Genomic DNA, 17,734 nt, shown 5'->3' with positions numbered 1-17,734 from the left:
CTCCAATTTCCAAGCTGGAGATATTCTTGCCAGTTTACCCACATTTGTTTCTCAGCCAGGCCTGTGATTTTAGTCCCATTACCTGTCAGATTAAATCTTCCTTTCTAATCCTCTGCAGAAAACAAGATATCCTTTATATTGGATAGTATCCATAGAGTGATTAATGAGGAAAGCAAGTGCCCATGTGATGCTCTAACCCACAGGTAGAATGAAAGCTCAGAAATACTCATTTATGGTTCTTCCTGTTCAAGCTGTGACCTTGGCCTGTCTCCTTTGGTAGGCTAAATGTTGAGGATTTCAGTTCAGCTGTCAGTTTGAATAATTCCCCAAATACGTAGTACTTTTGATTAGTATTCTGTGAGAGCAAGGGGGATGTATAAGAAACTTATTACCAATTGCCCTGACTGTGGTGTTGTAGCAGTCTTCTGTCTTCATTCAACAGTACATAATACTACATGAAGAAAGGCCAGAAAAGACCAAAATGGTTCATTAGAGTTATAAAGGTTTTATTGAAGTCCCACAGAAGGCACTGGAAAGACTCCAGTCAGTTTTGGATGAGGCTTATGGCTCAGAGGATCTTCTGTGTAATCCACTTTTATCCTCATCACTTAGCAACTGTGTTCTTCCATTCTCTTTTTAATAGGAAAGGCTCTGATTCTTCCTTAAAATGCTGTAATATGCTGTCACCTGTTTATTCAACATCTTGAACAAGAACCACCTTTGTAACGGTACTCCGTCTGCAGAAATCTGGGTGCTTGCACTCTTGTCTCAAGACAAGTGTCATGGCAGCTGGCGAACAAATTGCAAATAACTCCATTGCATTTCTAGGTTCAGAAGGTTCCACTTGTAAGAACAATAAGAACTCTTTTGGAAAGATTTCACTGCTTATTAGAGGAGTCATTAATCAGTCCGGAGACAATGGACTCGATGGAATTCTCAAACGCTACATGATAGCTGCAGTTTCCAGCAGCTGGGTAGGGCTGAGCGTCTCCTTTATTTTCTCTAGGGATTAGACTCTTCTTATTCCATTTCCTAGCCAATGAGATTTTACTTTTCAGTTAAACTGGGTTCAGTTATAAAATCAAGTGTCTGTCAGAAGTCTTGTATGTACCCTGGAGAGTTCCAGAACTGCTGCCAATTAAAGCAAAATGCTCCTGATCAGATGCAGGTTTCGGGGGAGCTGTTTACTTTTCTGACTTAGACCTGCTGGAATAATATGTTTGAGAATAACACTCAGGGCAAATTTAACAGTTTCTGTGATGGGAACCTGTCCCACTTCAGTGGACGAACATTTTTCAAAGTAACCATTGTGAATTTCTTTTTCAAATTTTCATGCTATTGTCTCTAGGAAGGTAGGCAGCGTTGGTCAGTGTAAGGATGTCAGCGGCTATTGTTCATGTGTATTAACTACATCATCTGGTTTTGCTCTGGAATGCTGCTTTAAGAAGGTTTTTCCCTTCTAAATGAGTCAGTTGAACTGATTTAAGTTCTCATGGCATCAGCTGGTTTATTTAACATTTTTCCGCAAATGTCCTGGCTAGTTTTTAGCTCTGGCTAAAATGAATTAGTGCCCCTTACATCATGGAGATCTCAATTCTTTAATAAGAGTAACAAAAATACCTTGTTAAAAGACACCCCCTCCCAAAGGCAAACACACCTCTTTTCTATCCCTGAAATGTACCTTTAGTCCCATGTAGACAGAATATTGCAGCACTGCCTTTACGCATTCCCACCTGCTTGTTCTTGTGGCAGGTGGGATCACATCTGCTCCGCTTCAGTGTAGTCAATGGAGAGGCTACAGAGCCTGAAGTCTTACCTGGTTAATCATGGGAGGAGAAGCACAGGTCCTGCCCATATGTCCCAGCATTGGCTATGGGTTCAGTCAGCACTCTTTGCCGCTCCTGTCCCAGTACAAGACTTCTGTGCGGATCCCAGATGGCATGAATTACTAGCTAGTGTGAATGACTAGGGAGTGTTGCTGAGTTTTTCAAGGGGTTACAGCAAACCATGAGTTTAGGACTAGTTGCATGTGCCAAGAACCTCATATCAAAAGCAGACAGAAATTTGACCTTACATTTGGGCCCGTGTGTATGCATCAGGGATGCTTTGCTATGGTGCTGCTACAAATAGCTGAAAGCATATTGACTACACGGGGTCCTTACTGGCTTATTTTAAGGTTGTCTGAAAGTTTATTGTGCATTGCAAACATGTTTTTTCAACCTAGCATTCGCCTTCTCAGCACCATTAAGTCACGCTAGGCATAGCTTGTTCTGCTGGTAGGTAAAATCTGCAGAGTTTTGAGTCAAAAATGCTATCCGAATGTTGCAAATCCTCCCCTCTACAGTCTTGCATTTTGTTACAGCCTCCCACTGCTGGTGAAGCAAATCAGATACTTGAGTGCAGATTCAGATAACGTTTGAACTTTCCTCCAAACTCTGGTGTTATGTATGTATGAGATCTGTAAATGTTTTACTACTTTGTGTGGAGTTACTTGAATCACTGTACATGTCTAAAATTCCAAAGAAAATTTGTCATCGGCATTTTAAATGTTTAAACCTTTGAAAAGCTCTAGAGAAAGTTAACCATATTTATTTATATCACTGCAGTTGACTGTCTTTGTTTTGTGTAATTTGTATGAATTCAATTGAAAATGGAAGTGGAAATAAGACAACAACAATAACAAAAAAAGCCTGTGGTATCTCTTATGCAGGCAAAACCCAGCAGGTAGTATAAACTTTTAAAAGGTTGAGAGCAAATTTCTATTCTACTTCCCACCTGACTAATGTTCAGGTGAGTTTGGATAAGCTTTGTATTGTATCTCAAAACTCATTCTAACATGTTATACCCATGGATACCTTTTGCCATTGCTAAATCTGGTATGTAGCATTCTGTACCTAACAGGGCAGGGAATATGTAAATAGCTTGATACAGATAGATATCTATCAAGGGTTGTTTCATCCAGTGATAACGCAGTCTCTTTCTGGCACTTTATTTATTTTCAATTTTAAAATAAAGACTAGAAAGACATTTGAAAGTGATAGGGAACAGTTCCATCAGCTGTCTGAGATTTCAGAGAGGAATTCCCCAAGCACTGTGCAACTTCCTACACATCCATCAAGTACTGTTCATTGTAATTATCCTGTTAGAGTGAGGTACCAGCTCTGATGAGAAGTTGTGCCATGGAGAAAGCCTTTTACTCCGATGTTTTTATCAGATTCCAGTTGGTATTTTACAAAGCAGCCTAGTTCAAAGCAAGCTGGCTGCAACAATCTCCTGGAGTGGCTTTGAAAGACGTGGCTCCTTAAATGCGTCCCGGCTTTATATATTGTTAAGGTTTTATTACATGGCTTGAATGACCTGGTTCAGTAATCTACAACGACTGAACAGAACGGTAGAGTCGGTTCATCTACAAACTACAGCGATGCATGCTGGTACAGATTCTGCTGACTGCTTTGAGTAAATGTGCTGCTCTTCTGGGCAAATAGCACCATTGATTTCAGGGCTGGATGACTGAGGTAATCAACTAAGTTTGGCATTGAAATGGTGTTGGATTTCACCACGCTTGCTGTGTATGTAATGTTTTAATAATTCCTCAAAATGCCCCATGGAAACCATGAGACCTAGAACTGGCCAGGAAATCTCGCTATTGTTTCATCTCACTATAAATACTGTATTCAAGTTACTTTTTCTTTGAGTTTTCTTACGAATTTTGAAATAATTTCAGAATAATTTTTAATTATTTGTGTTGTTATTATTATTAAGTGGACTTTTATTATTTAGAGTAGCACAGGGCTGTGTCACTGAGTAAAAGAAAACATAACCAGTACTGCTACTGCAAGTTATATATTGAATATTGGAAATAAACCCAGGAAATTTGCCTCATGTTTCACCCCATGTAGTAGATTCAAGTAGATGAGGGAGTTTTTACTTTTAAGGTTATGTAGCATTGATGTAAATGGGCAAAAAAGTACTGTCATTAATGGCTGCATTTTGGCTTATATTTAGAATAAATCTACTCTGTTTGGTTGGATCCCTGTGTATTGGAGGATGCTTTGTTTTTTCACTTGCAGCTTGCCTTGTTCACACCCCCGTAGTCCCATCAGTGCAGAGCCAACGCAGGACATTTGTATCACATCCCGCAGCACGTGAAGGTTCAAGTGGACTTGCTAGTGCTTCAGTGTCAGTTCCTGAAGTCAACATAGATCCAAATGAGTTTGGTTTTATTGACATAAAGCTAAACTTGAGCTTGAAATGGGAGGTGCTGGGAAACACAAAGCAGATGTGGCCATGTGGAGATGGTCTGTCTGGGCTACCAAATGAGCCCTTCTGCACCCAGGCATGGTCTTGATATGGGACATTTGGATGTGTTTTGATCCTTCTAAGAATTGAGGTTTTGATTTTTTGATCCCCTCCCCCCCTCCATTTGGGGTTAAAGTAAAATATTGAAGTCAGATGAACACATCTGACTTTCCCAGAATGGGCAGATACATTTCCTAATGAGTTCCAAAGATTTGTGTCTGAATAACAATACCTATTTCAGCCTTGAGGGCCATTAGAAATCCAATGAGCTTATTTAACTATGGATGTTTTGGGATGACCAAAAAAAAAATTGTCATGTTGATTAATCATGTTTGATTTTTATTATTTGCAGGGAAACGTGACCTTTTCCTGCTCAGAACCACAAATTGTTCCTATCACCTTTGTCAGCACCAGTCAAAGCTACTTGCTACTACCCGGCACTCCTCAGATTGATGGTTTGTCAGTGGGCTTCCAGTTTCGAACATGGAATAAAGACGGCTTACTTCTGTTCACCGAATTGTCTGAAAATTCGGGACCTCTCTTGGTTTGCCTTCATAGTGGGAGATTGACACTACTTATTCAGAAACAGACAGAGAAACCAGTGGAAATCAGTGAAGGTACTTTAGTTTTGTTTAGTCTCATCTGTCCCTCTTTAAAATACAAAGGTCCAACCCCACAGGATGAAAGGATGGTGAAATAAGGAAGCACCCAATCTTCCTTTCTCTTTTCAAATGTTCTCTTGCTTTACAGTGGTAGAACCACTCTGTGCAGCTTGAGGCAGGTCTAAGCATGGAAAGTTGGCATCCTGAGATCTCCAGACTCAATGTACCTGACAATTAGCTCAGCCTCTGTGTTCTTAAACAGTCATGCTAAATTTTCTTCAGTCAGGTCACATGAAGACCTTCTTGTTTCCCATCCTCAGACTGTGCTGAAGTCAGCTGGGAGCCAGCTCAGCTGCTGCACCATTCCCCAGCACAAGTTAAGGCAGCATCAGAGCTGATTTTCCTCCTCTGACTGTAGCTTTACACTCACCCTTTACGCTACGCTCAGAAGAGAGACTGACTATGGGCTTCCTCTCCTCACACTCCCTCATTGGCCTCCTTAGCCAGTTTGCAAGTTGCTTTGTGCAGCTGGCGGGATGCAAGAGGGTGAAACGCATTGCCGCTCTGACCTAAAATTCAGGGGAAATTGCTTGTAAACACTTACCAGAACAGCTATGCATTGGCTCCCAGAGACAACAGGGAAACAATTTCAGACTGTACAACAGAGGCAGGACCAGAGTGGCTCAGCTGTTGTCCCAGTGTGACCTGTATAAACCATGCTGGCATCCCAAACAGAAATGTTCTTAGCCCAGGGCCTCTGCACATCCCTTGCTGCTATGCAGCCATGCTGGGTGGGAGACTAGGAAATTCATTTTCTGCGTAGGTTGAATACCCAGTTTCCAAATGTGGATGAGTAATATACTGATGGAACTCAGATGGAACTAAATAATAATAATAATAATAATACTTTCTAAAAGAGCAGCTGTTTAAAAATACATAATATTAAAAATTCCCAGTACAGACTAAAAGAGGGCAGATGTGTCTATTAAAAGAAGCAGATAAAATCTGACGAAGTTGTCAAAGCAGAGCTGTTCCGTATGCATGTTTCATTCCTCTTTATGACAGAAAATGAGGCAGCCCTGCATCTATCCTTATTCATGTAGATTGCTACGGCCTTAGCTTGCTGTAACTGAATGCTGAAAACTGAGTTTCCAGCCTTTATTGCAGTCCTAATTAAATTGTTGATAAAGCTGAGACAATGTCAATATTTGGTTGTGTGTATTCGATTTTATGTAGTTCTGAAATCATGAACCTGAGCCCAGCCTTTGGTGCTATCCAAAACATTGCTCAACTGCCTACTTACACATGGAAAATATGCAGAAATTGCAAGTGCCATGTTCTGCAGATGTCAGGTACTCACAATAAACTCATGCTTGCTCAAGAATGGACCTGTTTTTGCCCCGAATGGGACCTATATTGTTTTGACTTCTTTCCAAACTTCAGTGACATATTTCACTTCAAAATGGACTTGTTCTAGTTGAAAAATCATCCATTCTTGCTGGGAAACCAGCCTCTTATTCTATGGAAATCGTGCATGAGTTAACAGCCATTGCTGTATAAATTGTCTCATTTTCAAATTCATAAGGAAATGGCTTTTCATACACATAACACCCATAATTTTTAAATTTTATTTTGAACTGTTCTCACACCTCTTTGTGTCACTAAGTGCTCATTTGTTTCTTCTGAAAGCTACAGTAGCAAAAAATACGCCATTAGGGAGGGGAGTAAATACTAGTTGTCTGCGCCTGGTCTTGGTGACTCCAGCCTGACGGTAGTGTATTTTGAGCTGTAATTAGGTTACTTTTGATCTGCACCACTGTGTGTGAGCTCAGAAGCTTGCCCACTGATTTTCATGGCTGTCAGAATAGAGTTTCTTTGTAGCTCTGTGGTGCTATTTCAAAAGCCGTGAGACGCAACACTGATTTTCAGAATAAGGAAACAGGTTATTTCCCACTTTGCACAAGTGTCTAGAAGAGAAAGAGGCTACCCAGTACCATAATGTCTCATGTACCTTCATAGGTTCCTGGTCAGAGCAACAATCTCAGCTCTCACAAGACCCGTGTCGAAATCTAATATAGAAAGGCTTCAGTACATCCATCAATAAGACTGCACGCTAACTTAGTGCTGAAGGGTTTTAAGGAACACAAATCCTACTGGTACCTACTGGAGTTTGTCAGGTTTTATACTGGAGCCTGAGACAGGGTATGACCATCTCACTGAATCTATTCCTCTGCAATCTCAGGCATGTGTTTAGTACCAGAAGCTTAACAGAGATCTTCTCTGCACGCTCCTGTGAGCTATAAGCATTCTCCAACATACTGAAAATAAGACATAAACACCCACAAAATGGTAATAATGTGCTACAAGAAAGGTGAAGGGCCTTCCTAGCTTGCTGAGCACCTGCAGTACCAGAAACAGGTTAGATGAAAATGTGAGATGATCTACTTAAACACTCTCAAAAGCTTTCTCTTTCTTGGGCCTTTTCTTCTATGCCAGTTTGTTTCCAGAGGTAATGAGTTCTTTTCAGCTGCCCATTCTCCCTATTTTGGTGTCAGCTGCACATTTGTGGTCACAAGTTGGAAGCAAAAGGAAGTTTGAAGAACACAGTTGTCTCCTGCACCTCTTTTTTCAATCTTCATACTTGTTTTTTGCCAGGCACAAATCTCCACGATGGGCTTTGGCATTCTGTTAACATCAATGCCAGAAGACATCGTATTACCCTGACCCTGGATAACAACGCTGCCACTGCTAGCCATGCAACCACCATCTCAAGGATCTACTCTGGGAAGAGCTACTATTTTGGAGGTAGGTTGTTTCAGACAGATGCAGGACAGGTTTTCATGATGCAGATCCTTAGATGCTCACCATTGATGTCTCCCCAAGTGCACTCTGTTTGCAACTAAGAGCAAATGTTTTTAGACCCCCTATTGAGTTGCAGTGCATACAGCACTGTGGGAAGATTGAAGGGTCTTGGTCAACCCTGACAGAGAGAGAACGAGCAGAACCGCTAACACAGCTGAAAAAGTGGACTACTTGTAGTGGTAGCCAATGGGTACCTACATCTAGCTGGCAGAACACGCAAAAGCTACATAGCTGTATTAGCCCCAAGTGTTTTTTCTAGTTAAAAGGCCTGAGGACTATTAGTATTATTAATATTCCTGTAGATATCACTGTCCTGATCAGGCTCAGTGACTTTAGACTTCAGAGCTTAATTAACATACGGCTCAGATCTACAAAGGTATTTAGGTACTGTGCTCTCATGGAAATGAATGTAGGTTTAGCTCAATTTTGAAAATGGAAAGAATAGTCTTGAAAAATGCTACCTTCTACTTTTTGGAGTGGAAACATTAATTTAGATAAAGGGAGTGTCATCAACTGTCTTTTTATCTAATATATTTCTGTGTAGTGCTGACCGCAGTGAGGCTCTGATCTCAGTGAACCCTCTGGATACGGCACTAAGTGAGGACGCATAGGAGGCTTTGGATCTCAGAGCTGGCCAAATACTGAGGAAGCTCAGATACAAATGGTTTTCTTGCTTGCTGTCCACAGGATTTCATCCTTTTACTCTGCGGATTGCCTCAGCAGCAGAATTTAGCCCAGAATGATTTTACAATTTGCACAGCTTTTTGTTATAGGAGGCAGTTGCTATCAACTGTGGAGTTTAAAGAAGATGGAAAAAAACACATTTTGATTTTGCTTAGCACATGTGAAAACCACATACTCTGATGTTTCCAGTGACTGCTCTCTCTTTTTTTTTTCTCTTTTTTAAAAAAGACAATTTAATTATTGTTTTTTCTTACTGAAGGATTTATAACACAAAAGGTTGCGTAGCACAAGGAATGAAAACACTTGGAATAATGAGCCTCTGAGTTCTTGCATCAGAAAATCCCAGCAGAAATAGATGAACATTCCAATATTCTTCTCTGCCTCTTCTCTTTTTCCCACAGGGTGCCCTGACAATTTCACCGATTCCCAATGTTTAAATCCCATTACTGCTTTTCAAGGCTGTATGAGGCTCATCTTTATTGATAACCAGCCCAAGGACCTCATTTTAGTTCAGCAAGGCTCCCTGGGGAATTTTAGTGATTTACACATTGATCTGTGTGGCATCAAAGACAGGTAATTATTGTTTCCTCTTTCTTGTATTTGTTCTTTTTTTTATCCTAGTGGTTTATAAATACCGGTTGCATTAAGTGAAAATTCTAATCTGCCAACATTACAGATATTAGGCATAATAGAGCTACTAATAGAAAATATTACAGCAAAGATAGGAGGACTGGAGGGGAAATGGTTTCAATTACATGAGGCTCTCTTCACATTGACTTGTAGGAAATAGAGTATGCAAATTCAATCAAACTACAGATTGGTGAAAGGATTAAATTTTATGCATAAACAACATTTGATTGCTTTGAAGTTTTAGAGAGGAATGAAAGAGAAGGAAAAATTATTTGATTCATCAGAACATGTCATCCCCTTAATATACTAGCTGTTTTTGCTTAAGTAGATCATTCACAATTTTTCTTGTTAGCCATTACAGCACAGCACATTTATAATGAAGATATGGTACACCTCATGCGACATACTGCCCATTCAGTAGGAGAATATAATGATGAAATGTCTGTATCTACCAGAGACACGTTTCAGTTTAAATACTGATCTGAATCCCTCCTAAGCTGAAAACTGACAGGAAACCCAGATTTTCTCATAAAGAGTAGAGAGGAAATAAACAACCAATTTTTTTTGAAGTATTTCTTAATTTCTCCTTTGCTTCCTATGGATTTTTAGCGTCTAAATATTTCTGAATTATTTCTGCAAATGTGTACTTTGAAGTTAGTACGTGGAATAATAGGCTCTGATCTTGTTTTTTTTAAATCTAGCTAAGTTCTGAAAAATGGAAATGGAACTGCTAGAAATTTCATGTGCTTCAGATAGTTAAGGGAGTAGTAAGGATATTTTGGAAATGCATTAGGAGCTTAAGCTTTTAACATATTTTTTTCAGACATGTTGCTTAGAGAGGTGGAGCTGAAAGCCAATCTCCATTATTGCTTACTGTAGGAGGGATCAGCCTGCTGGAGCTGCAATCTTTTGAAAAGTGGGCAAAACCTCGGTTATGTGAGACCTTTGTGCTCATCTTTGTGTGTTTGAGTTTGTTAACTTGGACGGAGAAAATACTGACTCTGCTGATCAAACCCGTTTCCATGTTTAACGATGACTGAATTCAGGGGGATATGAATTTCACGCTTGGTGTGCCTGAAATGGTAGACAGAATTGATAAGATGCAGCTGATTTAACAAAAGGAAGTAAAATGTAAACTTTCCTGAGAATTAAGAGAAAGAAAGTATTTTGCTGTTTTCTTGGAAAACCAGATTCTTTAAGATCAAGTGGACCATTCAAAGGCAACTTGTATATTTGTATATTGAAACAGAAGAGAACTCTTCTGTTATGATGCAGAGGTGCTGTGGGACATCTCCAGTGCATTCATTGTCACTAAGCCCAGGCTACAATGTAAATCTGTGGTACTACTGCCAAGTGTCTTCCTCATCTTCAGTATCCCAAAGATGACAAGCATCAGTCTGTGATCATACCATACAATTATTTAGGGCAAGTTTCCAAACATAATACGAATGGTGGTGCTTTACATAATCATTGCCTTGAATATATCACATATGTAAACAAAAGTTAGACGTGACTTAGTGAAGATGAAAGCACTGTCTTCCAATGTGGTTCTCTGGACATCCTTAAATTTATGTGTCTGTACTATATGATCTAGGTAGATCTATAGTAGATATGATCTATAGTAGTTATGATCATATAGTAGATGTGATCTACCTAGATCATATAGCAGATATGATCACAAAACCAAGGTAGATTTAAAAAAAAGGAAAAAAGGATTTGATTTACAATTGGCAAAAGTGATTCTCTTATGGCTGGACTTGGTGTATCAGTGGAGGTGCCCTGAAGGGGAAGAGAGAAGCCTACGGTGTGGGAAACTGTTGGGCTGAAGTTCAGAAATTCCCCTCGTCACGGAAGGACACGAGCCTCACTGGCGCCATGGAGATTGCAGCTTTCTTGTTCAGTGAAACACCCAGCGCTCTCTCCCTGCCTGGCAACTCCAATAACCGTGCTGAAGCTGTTTTGCAGGGAAGAAGGAAGGATTGTTTGGGGTTTTTTTTGTCCAAATCATATTACACATTTTACACATCTGGGACACAATCTTGAGAGAGGTTAAATTTACAGAATTGATTTCAGGAAGTTACAAAAGTTGTTCAAAGATTCACAGGATGAAGTACTGCTTGTGCAGTACTGAAGACAAGAGTGGTCATAGCAGCAAGGGACAGTTGGAAAGAGGGATGAAATTCAAAGAAAATAAATAAGGAAAATACAGACAAGAGGTAAATCCTTTGTGTTATTTTGCCAACACAATTGATCCTAAGCCAGTGGATGAGCTGGGGAAAGACTGAACAAGAAAGTATTTGTGGAGTATGTTTCTCCTAACCATTTTTACAAATTTTAGGTTCTGCAAGACTATATTATGGCATAATTGGTTACAACAAACTATAGATGGAAAGTCTGGGAGAAAAGATTTGAATTCAAATCTAAAGACTGCATTGCTGTCTAGTCTGCATGGTTTACCCTTGAGTATGTTTTCAAATCTTGTTCAAATCGGTTCATTGCACAATATGTCTGACACTTCAGTCACTGTAATTCGACTAGTCATTGTAGTTCCACTAGTGCTCTGTATTGCAGCAGCCCTGGACTGTAGGAAGGTTGGGGTCTGGCTCCAGGTATGCAGTATCCAGCTGCTCATTCTCTCTATATAAGGAGTCTTAAAACTCTGTAAAAGCATCTTCTCCAAGAAATGTGATCTCCCCTTTCTTAATTATAAGATTTATTGCCGTGTGCACTGTAAAGCACAGGTTTTTGTAGTTTTAACGCATGTGGGAATTGTGTAGCTTAATTAACATGTAAATGGGACATTTGTCTTAGTTATTTAAGCAAAAAACCTCTTTTGAGGAATATGCCTCTATTTAGAAAGCAGTTTATTTGTCACGGGCTTGTAGGCCAAGCTCATTCAGACCTGGGCTCTGAAAGCAGTGGCTAGGCAGCTCACTGCAACTTGTGCCTGCTCTTAAAAAGAGAATTAATGACTTTGTTTTAAAGGTTGATAAACTGGGACCACTATTGATCCTGGCAGTATGTTTTTGAGAGAGAATCTAGTTGTGTAAGCATATTATACACACACACACACACACACACCCCCCTCGGAATTCCCTGTATAAAGTGATGAGCCTTCATTAATTTAGATGGAGCCATTTGAGGGACTAAGCCTTAATATCTCATCATCTCTCATCTCTAATATTTGAACTATATGTGTGCTCAAGTGAACTTGGCATGAATGCCTTCTCTCTCCCTGTATTTGTTATTTCCATCCTTCAGTAACTATTTCTCAGAAAATAAATGCCCTGTCATTAGCTGAGCTATCAGAAAGTACACGCAAAAAACAGGGATGTCCATAGAAATATAGAGTTTTGCCTTCTTTCCATTTGGTGGCTGGGGAGACAATGCCAAGTGAAGATGCTTTTGGAGACACAAGTGAACTTGACCCTGTTGCTGACCCTGCTTTGAGCAGGGGGCTTTTGCCAGAGACCTCCAGAGGCTCCTTGCAGCCTCAGTGATCCTGTGAACGAGGCCACCCAGTAGCTGCTTTGGTCCTGGCTGAGTGGGCAGTGCAGAATGTATCTGCGAGAGCTGGGATTAGCAGATAACACACAGAAAACTCAGGTCTTCTGTGGTTTCAGTAGGACGTTAAGACGTTGTACAGTCTGGAGTTGAACACAGCAATATGGACTGTCCCGATGACGGAAGAAGGCTAGTTAGCACCATCTCCTATTAAGAGACTGCTTGTTTCTAGCCCTCAGCTATAGCGCCAGCATCACTAATGTTCCTACTACTGCATTTCAAGTTGTCTCTGATTTGCCATCCCCTTGTACGGTACCTACATGTTGTCCTTTGGTGCCGCATCCTGTGCAAGGAGAGGCATCCCTGATCTATTCATATCAGAGCTATGTCTGCTCCACAAGCCCTGCAAAGTAGTGCCGTATTCCCTCTTCACCTCCTTCAAGAAAAAGCTGTTCCTGCAAACTGTTCCCAATGCCTTGTGGAATGGGAAAGTAGAAGCTGTAGGAGGAAACAATTTTTCCTGTAGCAATGTGTCTGTAGGACTCTTGGCATTATCCCCACTGCCTGTCTGCTGTTAATCCAGCTAACTATTTTTTCTTCATTTGTTCATAGTATGTGTATTTGCTGTGGTTGTCGAAATACACAGATTGCTCAGTCTTTTCTGAGGTTGTTGCAAAGTGTGGTGCTTACACTGCTCCTTTTATGAAGTGTTAGAGGTCATAGCTGCCTGCAGTACCTTTATTCCCATTCCAGTGAGAGGTAAAGAAAAAATGAGACAATATCCTGATAAGCCGTAGAGGTCTTCTCCATATTTAAAAGGAAGTGGATTTAATTTTATCCCTCTTTGTTGTTGTTTTTTCAGGATTTCTGCTTGGCTAGGTGTGCAGGTACACATCAGGGTTTGTTTGCTTTACACTGAATTAATAAGTCAGAAAATACAGTTTCTTGCAGCATGCTGGCATTTCCCCTCTATGGCATGGTACAGAGCAGAAAGTAACACGGCAGAGATGTCTAGAAGTGAAGGTGCCATGAAGTCCTTGAATTCAGAGTCTTTTTGTTGAGAAGGGAAAGAGATATCTTTGAGTATCTATGCAGTCTTTTGCAGCAGTACATGTACTACGTTGACTATCTGACCAAAAGCCATCTGGCATACGCCCAAACAAACAAATGCAGACTCTCTTTGAATTTATTTTCAGTTCAGAGTGATATAGATTAAGTTCATGGCTATGGGAAACGTACAGCCCTCACTCCTGGTGTTTTGCACTGTAAGTGTTTTTTGGGAAGGGAGGCATCTTCTGGGGGTGACATATTAAACCTAAAAGCTTCCAGGGGAAAGCCTTAGCAGTAAGAAAGTTTAATGAGAACAGAATAATGCTTTCTGTCTTTGGCCATTAATCTGGAGGGAGGACGTCAGTGTCAAGGGGTGGGGAGGTGGCAAGCAGCATAAAAAATTCATTTGCTTCTTATAGATGCTGTAAGTCAGAAGGGATTCACTCCCTTCGCTTGAGCTCCACTAAGTCTCCAGCTTTAAGTGTATGGCCAGGCTTCCCGTCCTTCACCTGCAGGTAGTGTGTTAGGGGCTTTACAGATACAAGCTGGAAAGACTTTCCTAGGTACTTCTGGTTTAGAGAAAAAGGGGAGAAGGAGCAACACTTTCTACTCATCTGTCACTTCCCTGATTTTCTTCTTGATTCTAAAAATGCATGATTCATCTTTACAACTGCAGGATGAAGCTCTGTGATTGCAGAATTTATTGCCCTGTTTTTTCTTGGGATTTCTTCTTTGCAGATTCCATGATGTCTAGAATGATGGTTCAGCTCAGGCTGTGTATTTTTCTTTGATGAACAGTGACTTGATTCCCTTCTACTTGGCTCTCTATTGTCATGAGATCCTGTGACTTCTTGGATTTGAGGTGTCTGTCCCTCTTTCAGATGTGGTCAAAATGAGGGTGACAAGTTTGTAAGCTGTTAGGAGGAGGTGGGGACTGAGACACTGAATAACTATGGGAACATCTTCCCCTTAGTAAGTCAAGCTAACATCTGTGTGTTGATCCCTTTACAAGCTCTATTTCAATTGCTAAAAGATGAAACGCAAATCCAGTTGGATGTATTCACTGACCTCAGCCTTGGCCTGACCAGCCCTTTCCAAGAAGCACATCCTCTCTGGGCCACTCAGAGGTGGTGCTGTGTGCAGCTCTGACTCTAAGAGTCTGTCATTCAGGCCTCATGGCTGTTTCTAAAACTGACGCTATTCTTTTGTGTGCCACAAACTGTTCTCTACAAGGAGAGATTAAATAAGCTAGGACTCTTCAGCCTGGAGAAGAGAGAGCTAGGCAGGGTTGTGTGATGAGGAGGAGCATGAAGGAGGTGAATAATAAACAAGAATTTGCTGTTTCTCACAAATTCACAGCATCAAATTGGATGTTGTTAGATGCTGTAGAGGTCAAATATAAAGGAAAAAGCCAGTAAGGCATACATGAATCAATAAGCCACAGATTGCTGGAAGCTGGCAAAGTGTTCAGTAGGATGCTCTTAAACTTATTTCATCAGCATCTTTGCTGTGACACTGTCAGAGTAAGGAATTCAGAGGAGAGGCACTGTTGATCTGAAGTGAAGTCTGGAGGAAGGTGATAGTCTTAGGACTAGAAAGCTCAAGTTCCTTACTGTTTTAAAAATATCCTTTTCATTGTGGGCAGCTCTTTGTACCTCCATTGTCCAAAACCAAAATATATTTTGTCATAGCTGTGCTAATCTCAAAATGCGTTGGAATCTGACTGTGAATTTTGCTAAGTACTAATTCTTTCTGCACTGTGTTTTCTCTTCCTACAGGGCAGTGGAATAGTGGGGGTGTGGGTCTGTCTGTGTGTGGGCAAGCAATGGAAGGCATAGCCTGGGCGAAATTCAGGCAGCCTCTCATTTAAAAAGAAATTAAATGGGTAGGAAAGCAAATATACAGATGCTGAGAATTTGGCCACACGGTTGAGAAGCTCTGGGATTTCCCGTTCAGCAATTGGCTGGAATGCCAGATTTTGGGACTAGAAATACTAGCTTCAGTCCTGAAGCTGAGTTGGTTGTTTGCTGTAGTTGGCATCCTGTTCAGAGAATAGATGTAGGAATGTGGGCTCAAGAGATATTGCAGCTCAAGAGTTGCCATGGATATTAGGAAGATGTGCCAGAAAATCATTAAACTTCAGTCCAGAAACACTGTGGATTTCCAGCCCTTCATCATACGGCACAGATGCTCCCTTTGGGCTGAGCAAGGCTGTCTGCTCTTACAGCAGATGAACCCCTTGGAATACAGCAGCAAGGGCTGCAGTGTTGCCTGCAGCCTGAAGGCATGGGTTGATTAATCTCATCCACCTCTTGCATGCAGTGGGACAAACTGCTTTGCAGCGTTAGTCACAGAGAAGAAAATTCCATTTCCAGGAGCTCTTGCACTCCATGTGTATACAAAGAGGTAAGATCTGGTGTGGTTTCCCCTACCAGCTCCTCCAAACTCTGCAAGGAGAAGTGCTTAGGAAGCATTGCAGTTGGGATAGCTTGAGCCAAACAGATGTTGTAAGGGGAAAACTGGCCTTGTTTTCCTCTGACTTGACACCTCTCATGGAAATAGTCTCTTTTGCCCCTCAGGATGGTGCTAGACAAATGGTTGCTTCCACCAGGCTTCTGAGGCACATCCTTAGATGTGTCCCATCCTTAACGATGACATTGGTTACATTAATGCTTTTGAACTCCTCAATCCCCATCACAAAGGATGTGGTATTTAAGTTGGCCAGTGACAGAGAAAACTCTGTTAAGGAACTTGAAATTTCGTATGGTTCTGCTACTCCTGCGAGGGCTGAAATAGCTTGAAACAGTTAACATTTTGGTAGCAAAGTTTACCTGGACAGAGGTAGGGTTAAGGCAGATGCAGAAGCACGGTGTTGTACACCCATTGTTATATTGTCATAAGTTTTATACACCATTTGTGCTTGTGTTTATAAGACTAGGTAGTCTTGGGATTAAGAAGGCCATTTATGTGTTGAACCTGTCATTATTCATAAATGAACTATGAGGGTAGTCAGGGCCTGCTTTCCTTCAGGCTCAGATTTGCATGAATGCATAGATAAAGGCATGCATTGCTCTCCCTGTCTCCAGCTGCTAGGGTACTTTAATCTGATTGCTGCCGTTTGTGTTGATTTTGCGCTGATGAAGCTTTGACTGGGTTGTCCTATTTTTACTTGGCTGGCACCCTGCCCTTGCTATAGCAAATACCACAGTACTTGTCAAGGACAACACTGGGAACTTCAGTTCCCTTAAGTGACTTGGGGGAGAGGGGAAGGAAAAAGAAAGATTCACATTGAATCCACCTTGGCAGATGGATGGATGGTGCATCTGGATGGATGGTGCATCTGGCCGGACATCCTGAGAATTCCAGAGATCCGCAATGAGGGACGCAAACCTGACCTCAGATATTTTCTTATGAATCCTGGCAGTGTTTCATATCTGTAGCATCAGCAGGCACACACAAGCACACACTGATATTGCCGTCCTTATTAAACCAAGATTCATCTGCATATTTCAATTCTCCTAGCAAATAGAAATGGAGAGAGCAGCATGTGGTATACATAATAATCACTGTGATGGGATTGGCATTAACAGCTTACCTCATTAGGGAGAAGCATACTGAGTTGATTCATGAGTTTGCTTCCCTGTACTACTCAAGTTACGGAGCACAAATAGCATCCTTAGTCCCTATCCTTTTATCCCTACCCATGTTTTATCTGTGAAAATTCTTCATAACATTTTCTAAATAAATTAGCTTAAAGTGTTCTTTTTTCTTGCTAAATAGAGCTGACCTTTTAAATCCTGGTTTATACCTACTTTCTTTGTAGATTCCATTAGATTTTACTATCAATTTTTACTTGTAAGAAATAATAATTTTTTACTTTTTCCTCCTTTTCTTTTAGTACTGAACTTAACATTGCTTCATGTGTTGTACTGTCAAAATGGGCCTTTGGGAAATTAATTACTATTGCAGGTGAAGGGTATTAGGATAAATCCAATGAAAGAGCAGTCTTTTTTTGCATTTCCCAAATCTCCTCTAAGATTTAATGTATGCCCTGCAGCAGAAGCCAAACTTTATATGATTCCCCTCCCCCCCGCCCCCCCGAA

At 40.9% G+C, this 17,734-nt stretch overlaps 1 protein-coding gene across 1 annotated transcript in view; it reads left to right on the top strand.

Annotated features, from left to right (window-relative positions):
• CNTNAP5 (contactin associated protein like 5) overlaps positions 1–17,734 on the top strand; it is a 239,298-nt gene that overhangs the window by 89,289 nt on the left and 132,275 nt on the right. The window contains exons 8-10 of the mRNA XM_009275042.1: positions 4,652–4,916; positions 7,557–7,706; positions 8,849–9,020. Of these exons, the coding sequence (XP_009273317.1) occupies positions 4,652–4,916; positions 7,557–7,706; positions 8,849–9,020 (587 nt within the window). The remainder of the gene's footprint in view (positions 1–4,651; positions 4,917–7,556; positions 7,707–8,848; positions 9,021–17,734) is intronic.

This window comes from Aptenodytes forsteri, unplaced genomic scaffold (genome assembly GCF_000699145.1).
Source record: "Aptenodytes forsteri isolate BGI_AS27 unplaced genomic scaffold, ASM69914v1 Scaffold255, whole genome shotgun sequence".
In the NCBI taxonomy this organism is placed as follows: Eukaryota; Metazoa; Chordata; class Aves; order Sphenisciformes; family Spheniscidae; genus Aptenodytes; species Aptenodytes forsteri.
Note: the sequence above shows the minus strand (reverse complement) of the source record. Positions and strands in the feature narration are given on the sequence as shown.